Source organism: Buteo buteo, chromosome 4 (assembly GCF_964188355.1).
Source record: "Buteo buteo chromosome 4, bButBut1.hap1.1, whole genome shotgun sequence".
NCBI classification, from domain to species: Eukaryota; Metazoa; Chordata; class Aves; order Accipitriformes; family Accipitridae; genus Buteo; species Buteo buteo.
In genome coordinates this window covers 51,009,498-51,032,031 of record NC_134174.1, presented here as the reverse complement: position 1 = coordinate 51,032,031, position 22,534 = coordinate 51,009,498, and the positions used below count along the sequence as shown (strand labels likewise).

General features: G+C 36.1%; 1 protein-coding gene across 2 annotated transcripts in view; it reads right to left on the bottom strand.

Moving 5' to 3' along the window:
• Positions 1–9,985: 9,985 nt before the first annotated feature.
• HECTD2 (HECT domain E3 ubiquitin protein ligase 2) overlaps positions 9,986–22,534 on the bottom strand; it is a 43,418-nt gene continuing 30,869 nt past the window's right edge. The window contains exons 14-21 of one of the 2 annotated variants that reach the window (XM_075026063.1): positions 20,345–20,433; positions 19,065–19,223; positions 18,536–18,610; positions 17,479–17,566; positions 17,115–17,221; positions 15,792–15,907; positions 15,012–15,155; positions 9,986–12,563 (exon numbers count right to left, since the gene is read on the bottom strand). In XM_075026063.1, coding sequence (XP_074882164.1) covers positions 12,443–12,563; positions 15,012–15,155; positions 15,792–15,907; positions 17,115–17,221; positions 17,479–17,566; positions 18,536–18,610; positions 19,065–19,223; positions 20,345–20,433 — 899 coding nt within the window. In that variant the 3' untranslated portion in view covers positions 9,986–12,442. Of the gene's footprint in view, positions 12,564–15,011; positions 15,156–15,791; positions 15,908–17,114; positions 17,222–17,478; positions 17,567–18,535; positions 18,611–19,064; positions 19,224–20,344; positions 20,434–22,534 lie in introns of those variants that run through there. The other variant, XR_012650125.1, reaches the window with a different exon arrangement.

Below are 22,534 nucleotides of genomic sequence, written 5' to 3'. Positions count from 1 at the left end.
TGATTTAGTTTATTAATTCAGCCTGATCATTCAAAAGTTTAAACATTCAAAGGTAGTCAACAGTTTTGGAAGATAGCGTTTGTATGGGAGTTATTGCCCTGAAGATTAGCGACTGGGTCTGTACACTGCAGCAGCGGCATCCTCAGGGTAACTGCGCAGAAGACAGCGATGCAGCGTTCGTGTTAGGAAATGGTCAAACTCACCTTGGGCAGAATTTCATCTGGAGATAAGGGAATTATATCAGAAAGTGATTAGGCACAATTTGAGCCCAAACATAGAACTGGAGCAGCTAATTTATGGTACTATTAATTCTTACTGACTAGGATGTATGTAAAAAAGTTTAAATACATGCTGGATAAATACCCATAGGAAACAGGCGCACAATTGCTCATGCTGTTTTTCTTTTTTTTGATGATTTTTCTCCTTAGTATATTCAGAACCACAGTGTTCCGGAAGCTGACTATAATCCCTACCCTCAGACTGGAGAGTTATAAGAGCATTTCAATCTATTTTACTTCTCTTGACAAAAATCAGTTCATTAAAGAATGAGAGGTCCCTTGAAAAAGACATAATATTTGGTGTAGTAGTACTTCAAGGCAGGTGGGAAAACCTTCAGGAACACTATTTACCTTCTGATATCTGAAAGCAAATACCTCCTCAATTAAAACTGACAGTATTGTGTTTCAAGGGTATTCTAAGAAGTAACTTAACAATAAGGCAATTTAGGAATATTCAGAGGGCTTTAGGTGTTTCTGGCGTGCTCTATGCTTCAGTTATAAACAGTCACAAAACATCCAAGCATGATAAAGAGGGAAAATATTAGAAATTAAAGCTTCAAAAATGCATTTTCATCATGCAGATTGCAATTCTAATCACAAAGTTAGGATTTTCATAAATAAGGAAAAAATGAATGATCAAGTTGTTAAGTCTGGGGAACATACTTTGTAAACTAGTAAGCATATAAATAGTTGTATTAAAGTCTTTGCCAATCAGGTTGTCAAACTGAAATTTCTATAGTTAAAACTTGAGTTCCATGTTGACAGCATTTTTACAAGTTGGCAAATATGGGATTCATCCAAAGTCTGCTGAAATCAGTGAGCGTTTTCATGGGCTTGAATAAGGACTTCAACACGATATGCTTCATAATGCAAATGACACAGCATTCTCAACACTTATCTCTGCAAAACTGCTTGAGGCTTTATAATCAAAATGGATTATTTTCAGCTTAAAAGGCATGTTAAAAATTCGAAGTTTCATGGAAACTCCAAGTGCATATTTTCCAATACAGTATTCTTCAAAAATGTCTGTATTTCATTTATCTACATGAAAGAAACAGCTAATAACCAGAACAGAGAACCAGAAGTCAGGAAATCCAGGTTGGGTTCAATCCTGTACACAATTTTGTGCAAAATGCTCTGTTGTTCTGTCATGAAAATAATTTCAAAATGCCATAGGCATGCTCTCCTCCCGCACTTGAAGTGTAAAGGTTTTTCTACTAACAAAATCTGCAAAAAACATACACCAAACTGAACAGTTAAACTTCTTTCTTTAATTTTCTGCAATCTAGAACAGAGTTTTGCAGAAGCAGCAGCCTAGAAAGCATTCATAAGTATCCACTAGCTGGTATGGCTTCTGCAAACACCCGCTAAGAAAATTACATTTACAAATCTCTCCATATGCTATAGAAGCGGAAATTTTAGGATGCCTTAAATTGCACTTGTTCACACAGAATTACTATCCACAGTGGGGGATGCAGACTGGAATATTGAAAAATAGCAGTAAGAAGTGGTGATAAGGTCTCTTGCTCTCACACAAGAAAATGTCTACAAATAAACTGGCACCAGGAACTAAACCCCGGACCTGATGTGAAGGGCAACTGAGTCTGGGACCCAGAGGCTCCCTGCCTGCTCCACTTAGTGGCTATCCAGCTCAAAGCCTGACTCTACACCAGTCCACCCAGAGAGAGGCAGTTTCCCCAGAGAAAAGAATCCCTTCGATAGTTCAGAGGCCAGGCAAGGCCTCGTTGGAATGTTTATGATGTTATATGAACAGCAAAGTACAGCCCAAAGAATACAGCGTTGATATTACAATAAAAGATGTCATTTTCTGAGTTTGATAATAAAAAAAGAAGTTAGCGCTATGTAATAACTGAACAATTTACTGTGATGGCTTTCACAGTATTCTCTGTCTTTTCAGCCAGTAAGATCTTTCCAGCTTGTTATTTTTGCACATTGTTCAGGAAAATTTCATACTGAGACATGGAGAACGGTGGCACTTTCGTTATTAGACTTACCCCGCTTTGCCGAATGCTTTCCCGTTCTCAGCCCCTCCTGTCCTCCTCTGAGGTCACGCCTGCCTTGTGAGCAGGAGGGAGGGTTTCAGGCACGACTCCGGAGCATGACTGATATTTTGGTTTAGTCACCAAACCAAAATATTTTCAGAAAACAAAGATTGAGATCAAAACAAGATTAAAGTGCAAATGGGAGCTATTTTATTTTCCTGAGGTGAGGAAGCAGAAGGCCCTGGTTCCCACTGAATCAGAAACGAAGCTTTTATTCCACTTGGAGATGTTTAACAAGAGCAACCACAGAAGTTAAAAGCTAGAGCTCATACAGCATTCACGATGGTGGGAGAACACAGCTCGCTCTGACCGACCCGGTGTGTTCACCTCCAGTACGAGGGGGCCAGGCTCCATCTGCCTGATGCAAACCACAGATTTAGGACCTCATGGGCTACAGGCAACATGAGTTCCAATCCTGCCCTCAGAAGACCTGAATGCCAATTCTCCCTATCACCAGTAGATGCTCTGACCACCTGAGTGTTGAATGGAAAGCATTGAAAGGCATGACACCTCCCTCACTTTGTAAATCGAATGTTTCTTCACACAAAATGCATGAGCTGAAATTAGCAGTTATACTTTAGCAGCAATTTTGGATCAAACAAACCTCAGGTAGGTTCTGAAGGCACAAGGAGGGAATGCTATAGGTTTGAATAGCTGTAAGTATGCAAACCCCTGTAGCTGTATTTTATGGATGCTCTATTTATAAAATGTAGTTTCTGATGTATATTAGTTTATCTTGCTGCAAAAATCAGACACCTTTGCTATAAAACTATTAGTGAAATAGGCACTTAAACTACTGGCTAGATGTAATACTGAAGGTAGGGAGTAGTTACAAACTAGAACATTGCCCTAGAGTTACCTCTTGTTTTTTAATTCCCTTCAGCCAAAGGCATCCTGTGCTCTGCTTGTGGGCAGTCTGGGAACCCCACCAACAAAACCACCAAAACAAAAAAATCCCCCCAAACCCCACCCTTCAATACGCAAAAATAAATAAACCTTTTTTCATTATACGCAAGTTGCCAATGTGTGGTTCAGTGTTTTCTGTGGTTCTCTCTTGACAATCTGCCTATGCTAAAAAGGTAGTTGAGGGAGACTGGAAAGGCTGTTACTCGTTTTTACAAGCTATAATGGACATATAATGCCCAGAATGTACCATATGTTAAGATAATATGACATCTTTCTTTAGCTGCTTTGGACTAGTAATTTCAATAATTGTGATGAAGCTCTGATCTAAGCAATACACTTCCACATTCTTTTTATATCACTGCTTTTAGGTTCAATAAGCTATGTGAAAAATTCTTTGGTATTACTGACTAATAAAAAGCTCTAAGATAGTGTTTGCTGGAGATGTTTTGTCTTTTAATCTGCTATAATTAAGACACATGAAGCTATGATATCAACACTGCACACTTCCAAAACTGCCTTGATTTAAAAAGCTTAAAAAAAAGTCACCAACCACATGGCTGACAACCCAGTAGTTGTATCTGATCCGTCCAAAACACAAGAATTTCCTGCTTCTTGGTTTTCTCCTTTGACCCCTGAGCTGAAAAGACACTGGGCTGCAAATTGAGTGAAGTCATCACACAGAGACCTACAGGCACCTAATTAAAGAAGAATGCTAGTTGCAGAAATTAGCACATCAGGATTTTGCATTTACGACATTCTCAGGACAGCCGTATGTCCACATACTAAAAAGCATGAACAAGTGAAACCTAAAAAAGGCAGATAGGTTTATTTTTTTCTCCATAATTATTTTCTTCAAAAGAAATGACTTGTATTTGACCTACTAATCCTATCAATTTGGTAATAAACCTACATTTCAAATTTCTTTGCTCACCTCTGCTTACCAATTTCTAGCAAAACTTGTTTGAAGAAGGTTGGAAAATCAACCATGGAATACAGAGGCAAGATGTTCAGTGAGCTTCAGCTGGGATCTAGCCTTCATTGACTTGCTGACATTAACAAGTGGTAATGACTCCAAGGCGAAAAACCGAGAAGCATTCAGAGAGCTGAAGCGAAGGGCAGCCGCCTCTGCGAACAGGCAGCCAGCTTTGCTACGCCCCTGGCCCAGTGCTGCTAAATAAAGCGTGCTAAATAAGCCCCAGGCAGCAGCCCCCGCCATGGCTCTGCTGCAGCAAGCAGTCTGTGGCACAAGGTGAGCAAACACCAAGATCTCCCATTAGCACTGGAATCAGGCTTGGTTAAAAATGGGTCCATCTAGGCAGACTTGAGATAGATATTGTTAAGTCTTTAGCCTTCTAAAGATCATCAAGTAGGGCGGGATTTCATATAGTCCAAGACAAGTCTTGGCTTCTTGCTCAAGTGGAGCTCGACTGCTCAATTTAAATCTGAATTCTGACAACCTGAAAGCATGTGAAACCCATCACTAGTAGAAATTAGGTAAGCATGGGCTATGACAAGATCAATAGGAAAAAAGCAAACATCCCCAAGGTAATTAAAATAATAAGCTAATCGCTAGAAAAAGGAAGAGGAGATAAAATTACAATGACTGCTCTGAAACTCGTAGTGTTATCCCACAGGGATTTTTCTCCCAGACAGGTTGTCTTCGGTATGTAGCCTCTGTGTAGCTCCTCAGTAATGAGAGATGAAGCATAGCAACTCTCTATGCTTCCTCCCTGCTACCAGCTCAAACCATTGTTTTTAATCAGCTGCTTTTTGGTTTTTTTTTTGAAGAGGCAAAGACACATTTACAAGTTGCACCCTAGACACACAACAACTCATTATCCTTTCTCAGCAACTTTATCTATGTGTTCTTCATTAATATTAGAATCACTTTGATTTATGAAAATGTGCTGCAAATAGAGGACTGACATTGCATGTAGCTAGGATAAGGACTGACAAGAGAGCTAGCCAAATAATTCATCCATGTAAGTGACAACTCAGTTCTAAAGTGTCTGTAAAATTCCCCTAAATTACACTATGTCCTGAGAAAATACAAAATAAAAACTGAGGTCTCATAAAAAAAAACAGGAGAAAAAAAATTGTCACAAATAGCCTAAGGGATGATTTCCTAATCTAGGGAAATTCAGAGTGAATGCTTCCATTTCTTTATCATTCCACAATTACATATCTGTTTTATTTTGAATGACAGGAGATCTTGGAACATAGTGAAAGGCAGTATCACTATGCAAAGAACTGCAGCTATGACAGAAATTAGCCAGGGATTGGTTGTGCTGCATGAAGGGAGTAATTTCTTCTTCAGTGTACACCTACAAGTATGAAAATGCTAACTGAATGCATGATTAAGCATAGCATCTGCTTATGTCCTATATAATTAATAAGCTCTACTAATAAAGTAAGCAACAAATAAATTGAGAAGAAACTCAAGGGCAAAAGATAAATCAAGAACACCTTTGCACCATAAAATATAAAAGCCTTGATGCATCAGTTGGTGCCCCAGAGACAAGGAAGGGAAACCCAGGAAGTTCATTTTTTCTTCTGAAAAACTAACAATATGAAAAACGATGCAAGAAATTGCACCTTCAGATTCACAATTGCAGTGTACCCGTTGCAAACAGTCACAAATGAAAAACATAACAACAGCTAGGACATGGGGATGGGAAATCAAGCAAAGAGCTCCAAAAATTCCAACACTATCACTTTAATATAAAAACTTACTCCTATTGCATCTCTCACATTTTGGTTAAATGCTTACGGTAGTTTACACAAAAAAACAGGGAGTGAGGAACAGAAGACAAAGCTGTCAGCATAGCTAAGCTGATGCTGCCTGCAACAGCTATGATTATAGGATGATGTTTAACTCTTAAAATCAAGTATAGGAAAATAAAACTGGGTCTTCTAAACTAACTTCATTGAGATTTTAGTTCTGTACCTGTGAGTTCTTGGCCAACATCATAGACTATTGAAGAAAGAGAGTTCAGTTTTTGAAAGGAAGAATTCATGGGTATTGAATATTTCAGTGTAAGAAATACATTTTTAAAAATCTGTAAGCACGTGAAACCCAGCACCAGTAGAAACTGGGCAAGCATGGGCTAGGAGATGATCAACAGGATGAAAGCAAACATCCCTTAGGTAATTCAAACACAGCTCGGTTGTAACACCACAGGAGATTTCAGCCCCTATCTGGCAACTAATAGAGCAAAGTAAGAAATTATTAACTTGGAATCCTCTTCACAGATTTATAGTCACCTCCAGCAGCACAGGCTACTGCAAAGAGAGTTTTCACCTTCCAGAATGTGCCATTTGAGAAAATTGCTTAATGCATTTCAATCAATACACAGAAATAGGATATTGAATAGATTCTGAATCCTAAAACAAAACCACCTAAACCAAAATACAATGAGATTGTTTATATGCAACAGAAACAAATTATGTTATTACTTTAAAAGCTTCAGTTTGAACGAATACCAAGTGCTTTCCATGCTTGGGAAAACTTTTCTTTCACTGTAAAAATTGCCACAAAAGTTATAATTCTGAAAGAAAAGTGCTGCAGAACATTTTATTGATTTCAGTACAATTAGACAATGCAGTAAGCACTATACAGAGGCGCACATGGGAAAATATTACAGTTTACTCAAGTTTTAGCTTTATCTAACATGGTGATTGAATTAAAGAAAAATAATTTCAGCTCTTAAACTCTCTATTATTCTCTAGAATAATTAAACCTCATCATTTAAAGGAATAAAATTAGATTTCTGCAACTCAAAAGCAATTCTATAGAACTACTGTATAAGAAAGTAGATTTTCCTCTTCTGCTACTAACCAAATTTTTCCTGTGCTCATCTCTATTTTACATAGGTCATTTATCTGCCATGTTTAATCAATTTTTCTACTAATGAAGGGAAATGTTTAAGAATCAGTATGATGCATTTAGTTTCACAGAACATGTCTTATCAGGGAATTTTAAAATCTGAGCGGGATACTCCTCCATCTTGGAATCCAGAGAGATTAGGGAAAAGATCCCTCTGTAAAGTAGATGTGTGAGATGACAAAATTAAGTGCCTTCTCTGCTCACAGTGGCATATGTTACTGGCCCATCTACCCATTCCTTCCTACTAATCAAGGCCAACTATTAAAACCCCCAAGCAGTATACATGCTACCACCACAGTCCTTGAAAATATGGTGTGTGAGGTTACGTAAAATCACTACAAGACAACCAAAATCAAGACTTGCATGTTTGAGTTTAAACCACACTGTTTGCAAAATGACTGTGCTTTGGCTACTTTATATCCAGCTGGATTGATTTTCCAGGGGACAGAACACAGTTCCCGCCCCTCGCTACTGACATGAAATGAACAGCAAAATAAATGAATATTCTAGCTCTCTGCTACAGCAAAGAGACTGAATGTATATAGAGTAAACTCACTCATTGACAAGATGGTTTGAATTAACTTACACATAGTTACAAATAGTTCTGTTCTGATAATGCCTACAGAGGCCAGCAGAGGCTGGATTGTTATTATCCATAGTGTGGTGGCAGCCAGAGATGCTAGCGTAAAGATACTAAGGACTCTGTGAGAACAGATGCACTTCTCCCAGTTAATATGAAAGCATGCTATAGAGTTAAATCACCATATAAACAAGAAGCCCGTAAATTAAACCTGACCATCATACATCTACATAATCTAGGACAACTCTCATTGGAAGAAAATAGCGCATCAGAAAGTAAAAACCTATTCATCGCTCACTACAAATATCAAATAATAAAAATTGATGCCAAAAAGAAAAACGGTAAAGGAAGCCTTGCTGTGGTAGAACATAAACAAACAAACAAACAAAAAAACCAACCACAAACAAACAAACAAAAAACCCCAAAACCCTTAATGTATATATCCTATTCTTACACATATAGGTATTATTTAACATTTAACCCTGCAGAAGAAACCAGAACTGAACTTATGTTAGGTACTGCCCAACTTATGTGAACTTCTCCCACCCTTCCAGAATTTAATGAGCAACTACTCTACCAGATCCTCAGAGACATCTCTCCATCTTCCTTGACCTCAGAGTTCTTTCCTAAATGTAGTTCTTAAAACAAATTATTTTTGAATCAAATATTCTACTTTCTACAGTTATGAACACACTAACTGTATCAAACTATAATAACCCTTGTCATACCTGTTCCCCTGTTATATTTTACATAAAGCCATTGCAGTTTAAAGACTTTAATACGAATTTAATTAACAATTTGAAAGGTGCAATCTCTGGGGGCCCATTTGTTCTCATTAATTTAACAACAAAACCCACCTGACTATGAATTAGAACATTTCTAACGCAAGTGAAACAGCTGTAGCAGTCCAAGCCATTCTGTTATTATTTTCCTAGACAATATGAATCTTTAAAAGTGCAAGGAACTTCAACAACACTTACAACAGCACAGATCCTGAAGAAAAAAATAAAAAAAATCCAAATAGAATGGAAAATTACTTGACCCAAACAAAAAAAGAAATTTTATTGGAAAAGAACTAGGTGCTCTAGAAGGAAAAACACATGCTCTTACAATCTGCCAGTCAGGACATGAAAACAAAGGCTTTGAGGGACCTTTAAGATATTTCAGTTTTTTCAGGGAAGGATTCTGAAAGAATATTAAATACCACAGCTATGAAAAATAACAACAGATTCAGCATTTGCTTTTGGAGCAAGTCAACCAGTACCACTACCAACTACAACTACAGAGAAGGAATCTCACCACTTTTGGCCAAAAAATCAAAAGGAAATACTGCATTTCAATTTTAAGTCCCAGCACTAGCCATCTGATCCCTAGTTGGAGCAGGACAAAGCAAGCTAGGTTTTCTAACCTCTTTCTAAATATCAGTCTTGAGCTATTGACTATTCAGAGATCAGTAACAATCAATCTCCTCTCTTTGAGTCTTTGGCAGAGTCTCTCACTGATCCCAATAACACATTAGAAAACTCTCCATGGGAAGAGAAGACTTTTTCAAAACCCAATGCTAGACAGAAGCAACTGCTTCGCCCTCCTCCACAAACTTGCTAGAAGCCAATTTATATTCGCTGATTCTGTGAATCTGAAATTATTTGTGATATACATTTATAACTTTTTTCTTCATTATTGTATTTACAATATCTACTGTTAGTTAAGAGGAAAGTCTGACATCTAATTAAGTGGTTTCAATCCTCATCTTTGCTGCCACCTGTAGGTAACTTGAGTGGTACAAAGGAGACAAGAAGCAAGTTTGAATCTGGTCAGGCATTAGTCCTGTGATCAGGACCTGTATCCAGGAGAAAGCATGATGTTCTTGTTACCTGCCCCTCCCAATTTTAATGTTAAAATTAGTCAGAAAAAGATAAAACATACAACAGCTTGGCTTTGTCTCTCCTTGTACCTCCAAGTAATCTTGCAACTGATGAAATAAAAAAATAAGGAAAATTAAGTTCAGGATCCATGCTATTTTACAGCATTATTACACCATGGCACGCACTAGAACACCTGTAATTTTGACTATAAACATTGAATATACTGCTGGGTGTATGTCTGGTAGTTGAAACTCAGTTTCTTTTTCAGTGAGCCATGCAATGTTTTAGCGAAACTGTTACTGTAAAGAAAACTTTTCAAAAGAAAAATAAGACAAAAGCAGATAAGTTGATCATATTTTTAAACTCATTAAGATCAAAATCTGAAATTAAACAAGACAAGACAGAAATTGAAATATTTTATTTAATGACTGCACAATTTTAATACATAAAAATAGATACTTATTAATGAACAAGTTTATACAAACCAGATTTCATTTGTACGGTACAAAACAATGATGGAGATAAAAAAAGATTTGCTGGATTACAAGGCAAGACAAAAGAACAACAAAACATCATTGAGGAAAAGTTCTAAAATGATCAGAGGCTTATTTCATAAATACAGTGCAATGCTTTCATTTAACCAATACAAAATTTACTATTTAATTTATCAACATCAGGAAATATATAAAATGTCATTGAATGACAATCTTATTTAAAAACTGATGCAAATACAATAGCCTTTTTAGAATTCTGAGGTAATATTACACAGTAAATCAAAAAAGCTTCAATAAATAAAACTAAACCCAAGGCAAAGTGCAGTTCAGTGAAAATAAGAAGATAAAGCTTTTATTTTAACAATAATAGATAAATAGTTATTAAAAGTGGGCTTAAGCCATAAAAAAATATTTTGGCTAATTTGCCGTGTTTTCATTCAGATAAACTGTGTAGCTACTTATTCCTAAGACAAGCTTCCACAAATCCAATTTTAGAAAAGGGAACAGGGGCAGGTGTTTGTTTCCTGATTTTGTACCTACATCTACGTTCAGCTGCTAGAAATTTGACATTGCTTGAAGCTATCTTGTTCATCCAGTGCAATGGTGAAAGTTTAATTAATTTCTTAACATCTGAAATCCTGTAAATTAAGATTTATTTTAAAATCTCCATTTGGGAGAAACAATGTAAAATGCACAGGTTCGAAATGCTGCTTTTAACACTCTCTGTGCTAACCTAGTTTTGTTCCAGGCTTAAATAAATGGAAATTTTATTACTGGTTTCAAGGAGAGAACAATGAATACAGTGCCAAATATTTTAAAATATCCTACTATTTATCTCTGCTTTACTAAAACAGTAAAATCACCAGTACCTTCTCTAGGAAATAGAATAAAATAAAATTTACACTTAGCTACTGAAGAAAATCCACAACAGCTTTGAAACTACAGATTAGGCAGATTAATTTGTTCATCATGTGTAAATCTGTTAGTTGTATGTAAATAATACAGATAGGGAAAACAGGAATAATATAATATTTTACTTGTATTGCAAATAAGTAATTGAGTACAGACACTACAAGATATCTAAGCATCCATGCCCCAGCAGAAGTCAATGGGGAAAGCTGACAGATGCCAAAGTGTCTTGAACAATCTGGGCCTCATTCAGCTGAAAGAAAAATCTATAGAACACACAGTAGCTATTCATCTTAAAAAAATACTATACTGCATGCTGATAAATTCTTTCCATACAATGAATAAAACCCAGACTTGTAATTACATCTGCATTTTAGAACAAATTTCTTTTCCAGCTCCTAATTTACTAACTCAGGGCAGGCATACCAAGAATTCTTTTCATGTAGTTCGTGCAGTGAAAACCACAAACCATTGTCTTTAAATGCTGGCCTTCAAGTTAACCAAACCTTCAACTTTCTTCTGAAATGTTACTGTATTGACTTTTGTCACAGCTTACTTAAGACTTTCAACAAAGTTGCTGGAAAAAAAGATAGCATGATACACTATATCAGTTCTCCATGTGTTGTGGATTTAATTCTTTTCCTGAAATACTTCACCATACGTGGAAATTATTTTCAATATCTAGTTTCGTTTACTATAACGCTACAGTAGATCTGGTTAGTTTGCTGTCAAAGAATGAACATACAAGTTGCTTAATACCTGTAGTTTGAACTTGAATCCCCTCAAGCTGAAAAAAGTACCTTTTAACGCTCTTGTACAGTCAAGTGTAAAAGCTGAATATAGAACATCTAAAACCTCTTATTCATAAAAAATAATTTTTTAGCAGTAAATGGCACTATCAAAATCCTATTTGTTCACAGGCAGTTATTTACATGCTTCTTAGACAGCCTGTTTCATTGAGAATGAAAACCAGAATATTAAAACTGCATACATTTTATAAAGACTAAAATTCCTATTTGCCTTTGTGAAAATATGGCTACATGCTGTATGTTATATTTTTTCTATTATTCAGGTTAATTGAAAACATTCTACCACTGGGATCAGCTAATAAGAAATATTCTGTATATTATCTCCCAGTGGGATACCTGCGATGTAAAGGAATTATGATTAATGATAAAGTGCTATTAAGAAAAATCAGAAACAAACTATAACTTAGAAATTAGTTGGGTTGTGTTTATCAAATAGACTAGCTTTTTGTATGAAGAAAGCTACTTTCTGTGACAAAGCAAGCAGTAAACATATTGCCATTCAGGAAAAAACATATAATTCATATTTAATAATAAAAAAAAAATTAAGTTGGCTAAGACTGGCACAGTATCAACAGACATAACAAAAAGCTTAAAGGCACAATTAGAAGAGAGTGAATGCTACATAAAAATGCTGTTCTTGAAGTATTTCATTTTATTCTAGACCAAAACCCTCTGCATTTGAAATTCCAATGATTAACTTTTGCTTCAGTTCCTTCTTGTTCTTGTAAGGAGGGAGACAAAGCTGGTTGAAGCAGGTATGGGCCACAGGTAACCTAAAATAATTTAAAAAACCCCCAACAAAACACATTTAATAATACAATAGAAGCAGAACACTGCCAACTGCCTACACATTTTCAGTTAAACATTACTTAAATAAGAAAACCTGTAAAAGGAACATTTATCCTAATGATGTTGTTGGTTCAAGTTCTGTTGAACACATAACACCACTGTTGGTCATATGCACCTCAGGTGAATTTGTTTGCCTGCAACTCGCTCCCCCCATTTCTTTTTTCGTTAAGTTGGAAACATCTCCTTCCAGGTTTTGTAAACTCCAGGTACCACATGACTTCAAAAACAGTTTTTCTCTAAATACAAAATGTGGATATAATCAGAATCCACAACATAAAGAAGGAAGGTGGGTCCTGCAGTAGGTATAGAGACACCTAGATGAACCACAGTTACTGTAAGGATACAGAACTCAGTAAAAATACATCCTTACAGACATATGCCTCAGTGCAGAGCACTGAGGAGCTGGCTGAAGCCCTGGAAAAACAACAGTTCACAAGGTTGGTCTTAGCCATACCCACACTTCCAGTTGCAAGTTTCTTCTGAGAGCTGAGTTTAAGTATATATTGCAGGTACCTCTTCAGATTGCCTGGCTGAAACAGTGGAAACTCTGCTCCTTAATAGAACAGAGTAGTTTGATGAGAACTGTTCTTCAGTAGCCGAAGCCCTTGTTTTGCCACCAGTATGAGATGCCACTAACATCCTGCCTCACAGCCACAGGCAATAAGAAGCTACAGGATCTTCTTGCCCTTTACGTTCTCAAGTGACATGCAGGACAGCACTGAGGATATAGACTTGTCCTACAACTGATTACTTTGCGGGGAGAGAGGAAAAAGACAATGAGCTGAAGCTCAACCTGACATTTGGAATTAACCCAACACACTGAAAAATTTCTAAAACTTGGACACTTAAAAGTTAAATTTTAGTATGTGACTCAAAAGCTCCCTAGTTCTGTTTTCACTGAAGCCCTTAGTCTTTTGAATGGCAGCAGCTTGGCCTTTGGTCACTAGCAAACATTCTTGAAAGGGGGTGGAATCCCCCCAGATCTGGAAACTCAAGCTACTTCTCCCTTCCCCACCCTTTAACAAGTAAAGATCTGTTAATCAGACTGGAGTCGTGTGCTTCAGAATTTGGAAAGTTGGGAAACAAGATATTAATTTGGCAATTTTCATTGCTATTATATTTTTTGATCCTATTGTGTGGGCAATGCAATGCAATGCCAGCATGTCTACGTTCATCTCTGCGCAGGGAGTCTGACTGCAACAATTATCTTGCAAAACACAGACCTACATACTTTTAAAATGCACACTATTTAAAAATACATTTTCCACTTTTAAGAACATGAACATTTTACAGGAGAATGAACTTAAACAGAGATTTAACATTGACTGATTTTTCTTCATTTTTCATTGCATCCTAATGTTCCTTTGACATGTTACAGGAACCAGTAATTAGCTCATTGAATAAAGCATTAGAAATACCACAGGAATGAGATAAACCAAATTTAAAAAAAAATCCCAGATTAATTTTTTTTACGCATTTAATTCAGCTCTCCACAGAAAACCCAACAAAATTTTGAGTTTAAAAATATAGTTCCATTTAGGCATTTTGATTACCCTAAATGTCTGAGAATCTAGGTCAAGCCAGTAATTACTGCTTAGCAGCAATTACTGCTTAGCAATAAGCTTCAGAGCAGTAAGCTTTTCTATACAGCTTTCCAAATTATTTAAACTGACTTTCTCCAATCTTGAGAAGGAAAATACTAGCTGGAAGGTATGTGGAATTTCTCAAGTCAATTCAATACAAAATAAAACACCACCAGAAACATAAAAACTTGGCATGAACAATTTAACCTTCACAATGAAATTACAAGGCTGCTTCGTTCCTATTTCTTCTGAGCAACCTCTGTATCAGCCATACACTTACTCACCAAAGGAATGCTACATCTTCTCAGCCATACATGTTAAAATTCTTATTTAGACCGTCAAGAAAGAACATAAGCATTTTCTGCAACGGCAGGGGCTGCTATACATGACAGACTCAACGAATTCAGAAAAAATCGTGGTGATTCACGGTATATTTTCATTTGCTCAGCTGTCATGTTAGGAACAATTAAACAAATAATTTATTTGAACTGAAAACATGTAAAAAATCTCTATAAAGAATTCCTGGCCTCAAATGTAAACATTTACTGGAGAATCAATTTTGTATTAGATGGTCACCTGCAAAATTTATGCAATCAATTAATGGGTATAATCACATTTTGAAGACAAACTAAAGGAGTCCATGCAGTTTCTTTCTTATACATTAGTTTCCTCTTCTTTAAAAAGATATGCAAGAGTGATAAGGGGTCTCATGAAATAATTTAACAAAAATTTTTAATAATCCAGAAAACAACATAACAAAAAAATTTAAAACCTCAGAAAACTACTTACCAATTAGTGGATGTTTCACTCTTTGAAATCTTGAAATTCAAATCAGCCATTCCTCCCACAGGTACTCTATCACTTCCTGTGGCAAAATGTAGCAGCTTCTTTTGAAGGTCAAGAGAAAATCCAAGTACTACATCCCAAAAGTATCTATGTTCCAGGTAGAAGGAGAAGAAAATGGTGTAAGATGCAATTTCATGACAAAACAGTACAAGGATAATAATACAACTGCAAGTACTACATAATGTATATTACTTACTGAGAATTTAATTAATGTAATATATAGGACATCAGTAGTATCCTAATTTGCAAGGTTAAATAAATTCCTAAGGACTTGACAACTACAATGTTTTATGAATTTTGGAATGATGTCTTGTCAAATGATGCCCAAACCCACTTTTCTATAAAAATATAAATACCTTCTACTCCCTAATATAAATATCCTTAGTATCAAATAGAATTGGAAGAGAAAAAGCATGTTTAGAAGATGGGTTAATAAAAATAAAGACTCAGATTTCACTACGCAGGATTTCAGGCTATTCTTTTTAAGCTATCTCCATTTCAATCTGATCATAACCTTTTAAAGGTATTCAGCAACAGGATCTAACTAAAAGGATCTAACTCTTCCTACTTAGAGATAATTTAATAGTGCCTTTGTCTTATTTGGAAATACATTTTTAAAACTTCAATCATTCTCAGATTATCCTTAAAGAGATTAATCCCAACAGTCTACCATTCTATGATGTTTTTAAATTCGGTAATTAGAATGAAAAAAATTAAGCCTACCGTATAGTAAGATCAGTTTTTTGGTAGCCCTCATATTGGGTACTTCGCTGTAAAGCGGACATATCCAGTTCAGGACTGCCACAGACAAGAATTTCAACCTCTTCTGGACGAAGTAGCTGCCAGAAATTAAGGATAAAATATTTAATTTTTTTTTAAAGATGAGAAATGATGCTACTAGATTCAAATTAAATGTTTCTTTTGGTATTATAGAAAAACTAATAGAATATCATTCAAAATAAATCTATAACGTAGATACATAATGTTTTATAGAAAAATTAATTTCTCATACTTTGAAGAATCTCTTACTACTATATATAGTAAAAAGCAAATCACTGCATAACATCATATTTTAGTGTATTTCTTTCATTCCTCACTTCTTCTTCATTCTTGCATTTATTATATTGACTTGCTTGTCATCTGATTAGATTACAAATGGGACAGGAAGAAAATTAAGTTTGTATGTATGGAATTTGGAGGGAGGGTTTTGATCTCAATTTTGGTTACAACTTCCATTTCATTTATACTGAAAAGTCCCAATGGAGGTTGATGAGTAGCAGTGGCTGACAGAACTTGACTCTTGGTTGTACACACTGTTGTGCAAAGCAAATACATATAACAATAAACTGTTTTAACAACTGCTAAACTTACACCTGCAGAACCTACTTATTCATTTACTACAACATCATTAAATTGCATGTAAGTATGTCACAGTATTTCAATGGATTTTTAATCTCTTTCCAGAACCTTCCTTGCAGTTAGTCACATCTCACTTTGCTGCAAGTCTGTCATACTTCGCTAATTTCACAGGAATGAAGAAAATCTCATGCAAATTATAATTGCCTCTTCTTTCTCTTCTTACTGCACATCGGATGATGTAAATTACAAAAGGCATTCTAACAGCCAAACAGGACTGAATATGGAAGAATGTTTAATCTCAACCTCATTGAGTGTTCTTCCTGCAAAAAGTAATAGGTGTTTTTAGAGGAGTCATTCAAGAGCATACAGACATAGTTGCTCTGCTGCTCGTAACCGTAGGGAATACAGAGAATCCTTGTAAACATTCACACAGGAGCCTGAGAAGTGTCTGTGAATGCATACTGATAAACCTAACTTGTGGAGCTTTATTTATCTGTTTTCAATGGAATGCTACAGAGCACAGCTGATTACCTGCTTAATTTCTTCTGCTTATGTTGGATTAATCAACTACATTGATTAATCAAGATTCTTCACAAATCCTAAAATCATCCAGAGTAATTTGTTTAATTTAGATAAGTCATTGTCACATATTTGAAACAGAAGAGTTATGTTTCATTTTATTCTTACCAGTAATGCATATGAAGCACAGACACTATGAAATCCATAATAGAAAGCTGCAAATTGTTTGTAAATTGATTTGTTGAGAAGAAAATCAACATAGAGCTGCACATATTCTAAAAAAGAAAAACATTTTATTTTGTTACATCATAATAATTTTAAATAATCATTTGTTGTGCTCTCTCAAATTGTACTGAACTAAGAAAAATGAATGCATTTCATTCTAGATGCTATTAAATTGGTGGGCATAACAGAAAGGATTACAGTAATTTAATTTGCACATTTTGTTAAAGAAAACCTAGGTTTATAAGAAGGAAAAAAAGGGGCAAACTTAAATCTACCAAATACGTGTAGTTGATACATATTGAAGTACCTTTCCTATTCTGATTTGTGACTGGAATTTTATCTCCATTTGGCTTTAAGTTGTAAGATTTTATAACACCAAATTCTTCCTGAAAAACCTGGAGAAAAAGAGGAGTCAAGGTCAATACTGGAAAATACATTCATATACTCACAAATTACAAAGCTTGTATTTATTATTTCACGTCTCTCTCTTTAGCACATCCTGTAATCCCTGAGGGTTGTGGAGTTTTTAAAAGTTAAATACCACAATTTTCAACAAATTGCTCAAGAAATTGGTATTCAAAGCAGAAAAACTAACCCTTTTACACAGTGGTACATCAAACTGACCTGCAGGCTCTGGAGCCACAGAGTTTTTCATAGAAAAGAACAATTTAGGAGCATCACACTGTAGCTCACCTAGGAACTCTAAAGTACCTGCTTTACAAAAATTGTCATATGGTCTGACAATAATGTAATTCAAAGCTGAGGAAAAAAACATCAAGACTAGTCCAATACACATACATAAACCAACATGAAATTTCACCAACTAGTATGTGTTCTAAAACAACGAATAAATGAAAAAGGTTTTCTTCATTGAAGTAGCAGTTAGACATACAGGTCAGGCAAAACTACCGTAACTCGAACAAGCTATTGTTCAAGTGCGATTTCCTGGACAAAGCGTATAAAATAACCAGAGTAAGCTTTGACTAGCCTCTGGGTTAGACAGAAAAGGGACTGTTTTGCGGCCAGATGAATTCCACAAACCAGGTCACCAATTGCAAGGTGATGGTTGTCAGAGCAAGCAAAGAGCTGGAAATGCACTGGTGGATGGCCATGCAACCCTGGCAGCCAGTATTCAGATCCGTCTACGCTGCCAGAGGACAACGGCTTAAAGCCCCGTAAGCGAGCCAGTCTCTGTAAGCCCTGATGCCCCAGGACTAGACTGGTCTTGAAGCAAGCTTTAATGCCCATGCAGTTATATTCTAAACAATCAGCAATCACACAGTAGTGGGCCACTCCGTTGCAGAAACATTGGTAAAAATTACTGAATGAATATGAGAATCACTTATAGTTGTGCATTTAATGACCTGAAAGGTTGAGTAAAAATCCTCTTCGACATTGCCTTCATAGGATAGAAGTTCACTTAGTCCATGAGCCAGTTCCTACAAAATGAGTAAAAACTCTTTAGAAAATCTACAAAACTAAGTGATGTACTTTGCAAGGACATGCCAGAATCATTACTTTATATAGAAAGTATCTTGGAAAAAGCTGTATGTTCCGAACAAGTGCACAAAGAAAAACTCACTGCTTAATTAATATGTGTGTATATATATTTATTTATTTTTATTTCAGTATAAATGGTTACATTTTTCTTTTTACTACGGAAAAAGCGTCTAGAATGCTCATATCAGATTTTGGTATTCTAACTTCAAATAGATCAACAATAATTCTGCCATGCTAGAAAACATGGACAATTTCTGTTTTCAACAGAAGGAGACTTTATCAACCTGTGCTGAAAAAAAGGCTGTTTTGAAACAGTTTATAATCCAAGCATTAAACATAAATAAAACAGGTTTAAAATCAGTAATTTAGCCTTTTAAAAAACATAATACTTACGGGCATAATCTGAAACAGGTCACCTAACGTGACATCACAGATGCCTACAAGTGTGTTGTGATCACAGGGAACAATGGGAGGACTCAATAATTTCTTGTAACAGCAAGGTGGGAAACGAATATCCAATGTAATGCTATTATATACAGCAAGTCCCATAAGCTACACGTGTCAAATGTTAAGGGCAAACCCCACACATCCTTATTATAGATAGTATTTTAAGTAACTTGGAAAAAATACTTTAAGACTTTACTCAGGATACTCCAATACATGCTAAACAAACAGAAGCAATGGAAATGATTTAAGTTTTTTTTTTTTGACTGATAATTTTAAATGCAGTTTTTTAAAAGTAGTAGTTAAAATGGTCACATGATGCACATTGACAGAACACTTGAGAATCCTCACCATAATATTCTACACAAGCATTCCTAGAATAAATTGTTCCAAAGTATTGTTATGAAAAAAAGTTTTTAAAGAGAATTGTAGATATATATTTTTAATCCAAAAATTCTAGAGAGACTTCAATATAGCAATTTTTCTTTTAAATAAATCTAAAAGCATAAAGACAACCTGTACTGGCACTACAGCTCATCAGCTAGCACATTTAAGTGTATCTCGTGAAAGAAATTTGAAATGATACCAAAACTCAGAAGAATCCAGTTCACAATTCAGCTTCTCACTAGAATAGAACAGTTCAGTTGGAAGAGACCTACAACAATCATCTGGTCCAACTGCAATCAGTAAAATGGGGACATCATCATCTCATCTTAGTGGAGTTATAAGCATATATTATCATTAATCATTTTTCTGAGGACTTCATAAATGAGCACAACAGAAAACCCAGGAAATAAACTTATGCTCAAAATAGCTTGTGGCTTCCATTCAGTTAAAAAAACCCACAAAACAACACCCCGCTGAACAATTGGGACTTAAAATATTAATGCGTACGGGCTCATTTATGTTTACTGAATGAAACTCAGAGGTGTAAGGGTGTACGTAGATAAAAATTTACAACTTAATTACAACTTATACACAAAAAGTTGCATGTTTAATCTTAATTCTAGTATTTTCTGACTGTAAAATGCACCACATACCCACATACCACCATTTTCTTCCTATTTTTAGATCACTTGTTTGAATGACATTCTTTTTATACATTTAAAATGGAACACACTTGTATATACAACATCTGAATGAGCTTTAATCAATGCTTTATTTCACGCCTGTACCAACTCATTGAATGGCTGTTTGTTTAGCACCGTCTAGTGGACATAAAAGGATACAGCTCCAACCAATCGGAATTCAGAATAGTTATCACACTTAAAGCTGCTGAACCAATGGCAGTGCGAGTCCTTGTGGTAGGCGAACATGCCTGCAGGACAGGAACAGTGGCCTTTACAAAGCCTGAGCTTCAATAAAAAGTCATACAAAACCTCACCTTTCTCACATATGCACCCTTAAAAGTGCTGCTAGGAGTGCCCGTATCTCCATGGTGGTTCTCAGACCTGTATTCCCACCCACAGCAGGAGCCTGCAGGTGCTTGGGCAAGGACCACCAAGGGCAGTGCCAAGCTCGAAGCAGGCCCAAGGTCACCAGCCCTCTTGGGTGCTGGTGCAATGTGTTCTTCAGTGCCTCCAGTCGTGGATATTCTGCACTGTCTCAGTGCAATCTGTTTCTTCACCGTACTTCATCATCTGTACAGCCAGAAACATGAACTGTCTAACAAAAAGTTTTCTTGCTGCAATGTAAATCCATTTCTTCCTCCCTTCCTGGGCCAACAGCAGATGACAATCTTTAAAAATGCTGGCATGAATCCCATGACACAAATACCATAAGCTTCACCTTCTTTGAATAGAAAACTGTAAAAGGTTTATCTTACATACACACACTAGCAGCAAAGGGGTATGTTCCATATTTTCAGTCAAAAAATTGTATCAGTGAAGTTAAAAAAATCCCCAAACCACAAATACTGTAAAAAAAGTCACTCACTGGTCTAAATGACATCTAGATCCTACTGATATCATGACTATAGACTAGTTTGACTGCTATTTGCATCAGGTACGGATCATTCTGTTTTAAAGAGTGATAGAAAGTAAAAACCTATGTAATGAAATCACATAACAGCTTTAAGATGCCTAGGAAGTATTGGTCAGAGAAGCAAGACACACTCTAGTTAAGTGTGCACTAACACTGAAATTAACTTCAGCAATGCAGAAGTAAATTGGATAAAACATGATGACTGGTTTCAATTTGTTGGGATTGAATCGGCCAACAATTATCGTTTCCACAGTCAGTGTACAAACCAAAGCACTAAATAGGTCTAAGGACATCTTGTGTGTGGTAGCTCACCGTACCTGTGTTTGAAGATGAAGTTGGGGAAAAATAATATCTCCTTTGGATTAAAAAAAGAATAAAAATTCAACTGAAGTCTCAGGGACATCTAGTTCTTATGAAGATGCATAGGTAAAACTCTGCCTTCATATTTGATATGAACAATCTAACTTTATCTTTTGAACTTTAGCTCAAAAAGGTGCTCATCACAAAAGGTTTAGACAGTGCCTTTACCAGAAGCAACAGAACAGTTGCATCTAAGGCAGAGCAAGGTTCACATACTGAAAGATAGCAGTGATGCTGAAACAAAATAGGTCTCTGTTGTGGTTTCAGGTGGGATGGAGTTAATTTTCTTTCTAGTAGCTGGTACAGTGCTATGTTTTGGATTCAGTATGTGAAGAATGTTGATAACACTGATGTTTTCAGTTGTTGCTAAGTTGTGTTTAGACTAAGTCAAGGATTGTTCAGCTTCTCATGCCCAGCCAGCAAGAAGGCTGGAGGGGCACAAGAAGTTGGGAGGGGACACAGCCAGGGCACCTGAACCAAACTGGCCAAAGGGGTATTCCATACCATGTGATGTCATGCCCAGTATATAAACTGGGTGGGTTGCGCTGGGGGGATCTCTGCTCAGGAACTAACTGGGCATCGGTCAGCAAGTGGTGAGAAATTGCATCGTGCATCACTTGTTTTGTATATTTCAATCCTTTTATTATTATTACTGTCATTTTATTATTGTTGTTATCAAATTTATTAATTTCTTTCTTTCTGTTCTATTAAACTGTTCTTATCTCAGCCCATGAGTTTTACCTTTTTCCTTCTGATTCTCTCCCCTATCCCACTGGGTGGTGGGGGAAAATGACTGAGTGGCTGTAGGGTGCTTAGTTGCTCGCTGGGGTTAAACCATGACAGTTTCAAATCCCATTTATTAATTGTCCACACTGAGGTGAAGAAAGCATCGTAACACACATAGAAGGGCAGACAACTGAGTTAACTGGGAGTTCTTTAATTTCAGGGGTTAAATCTGCAGGATCAGCTAACCTGGAAAGGGTAATAACAGTGACGTTTTCCTGTTTTTCCTTCCAAGCTTCTGATATATATTATTTGCAACTTAAACATTAAAGACAGCAGAGTATACAGTCCCT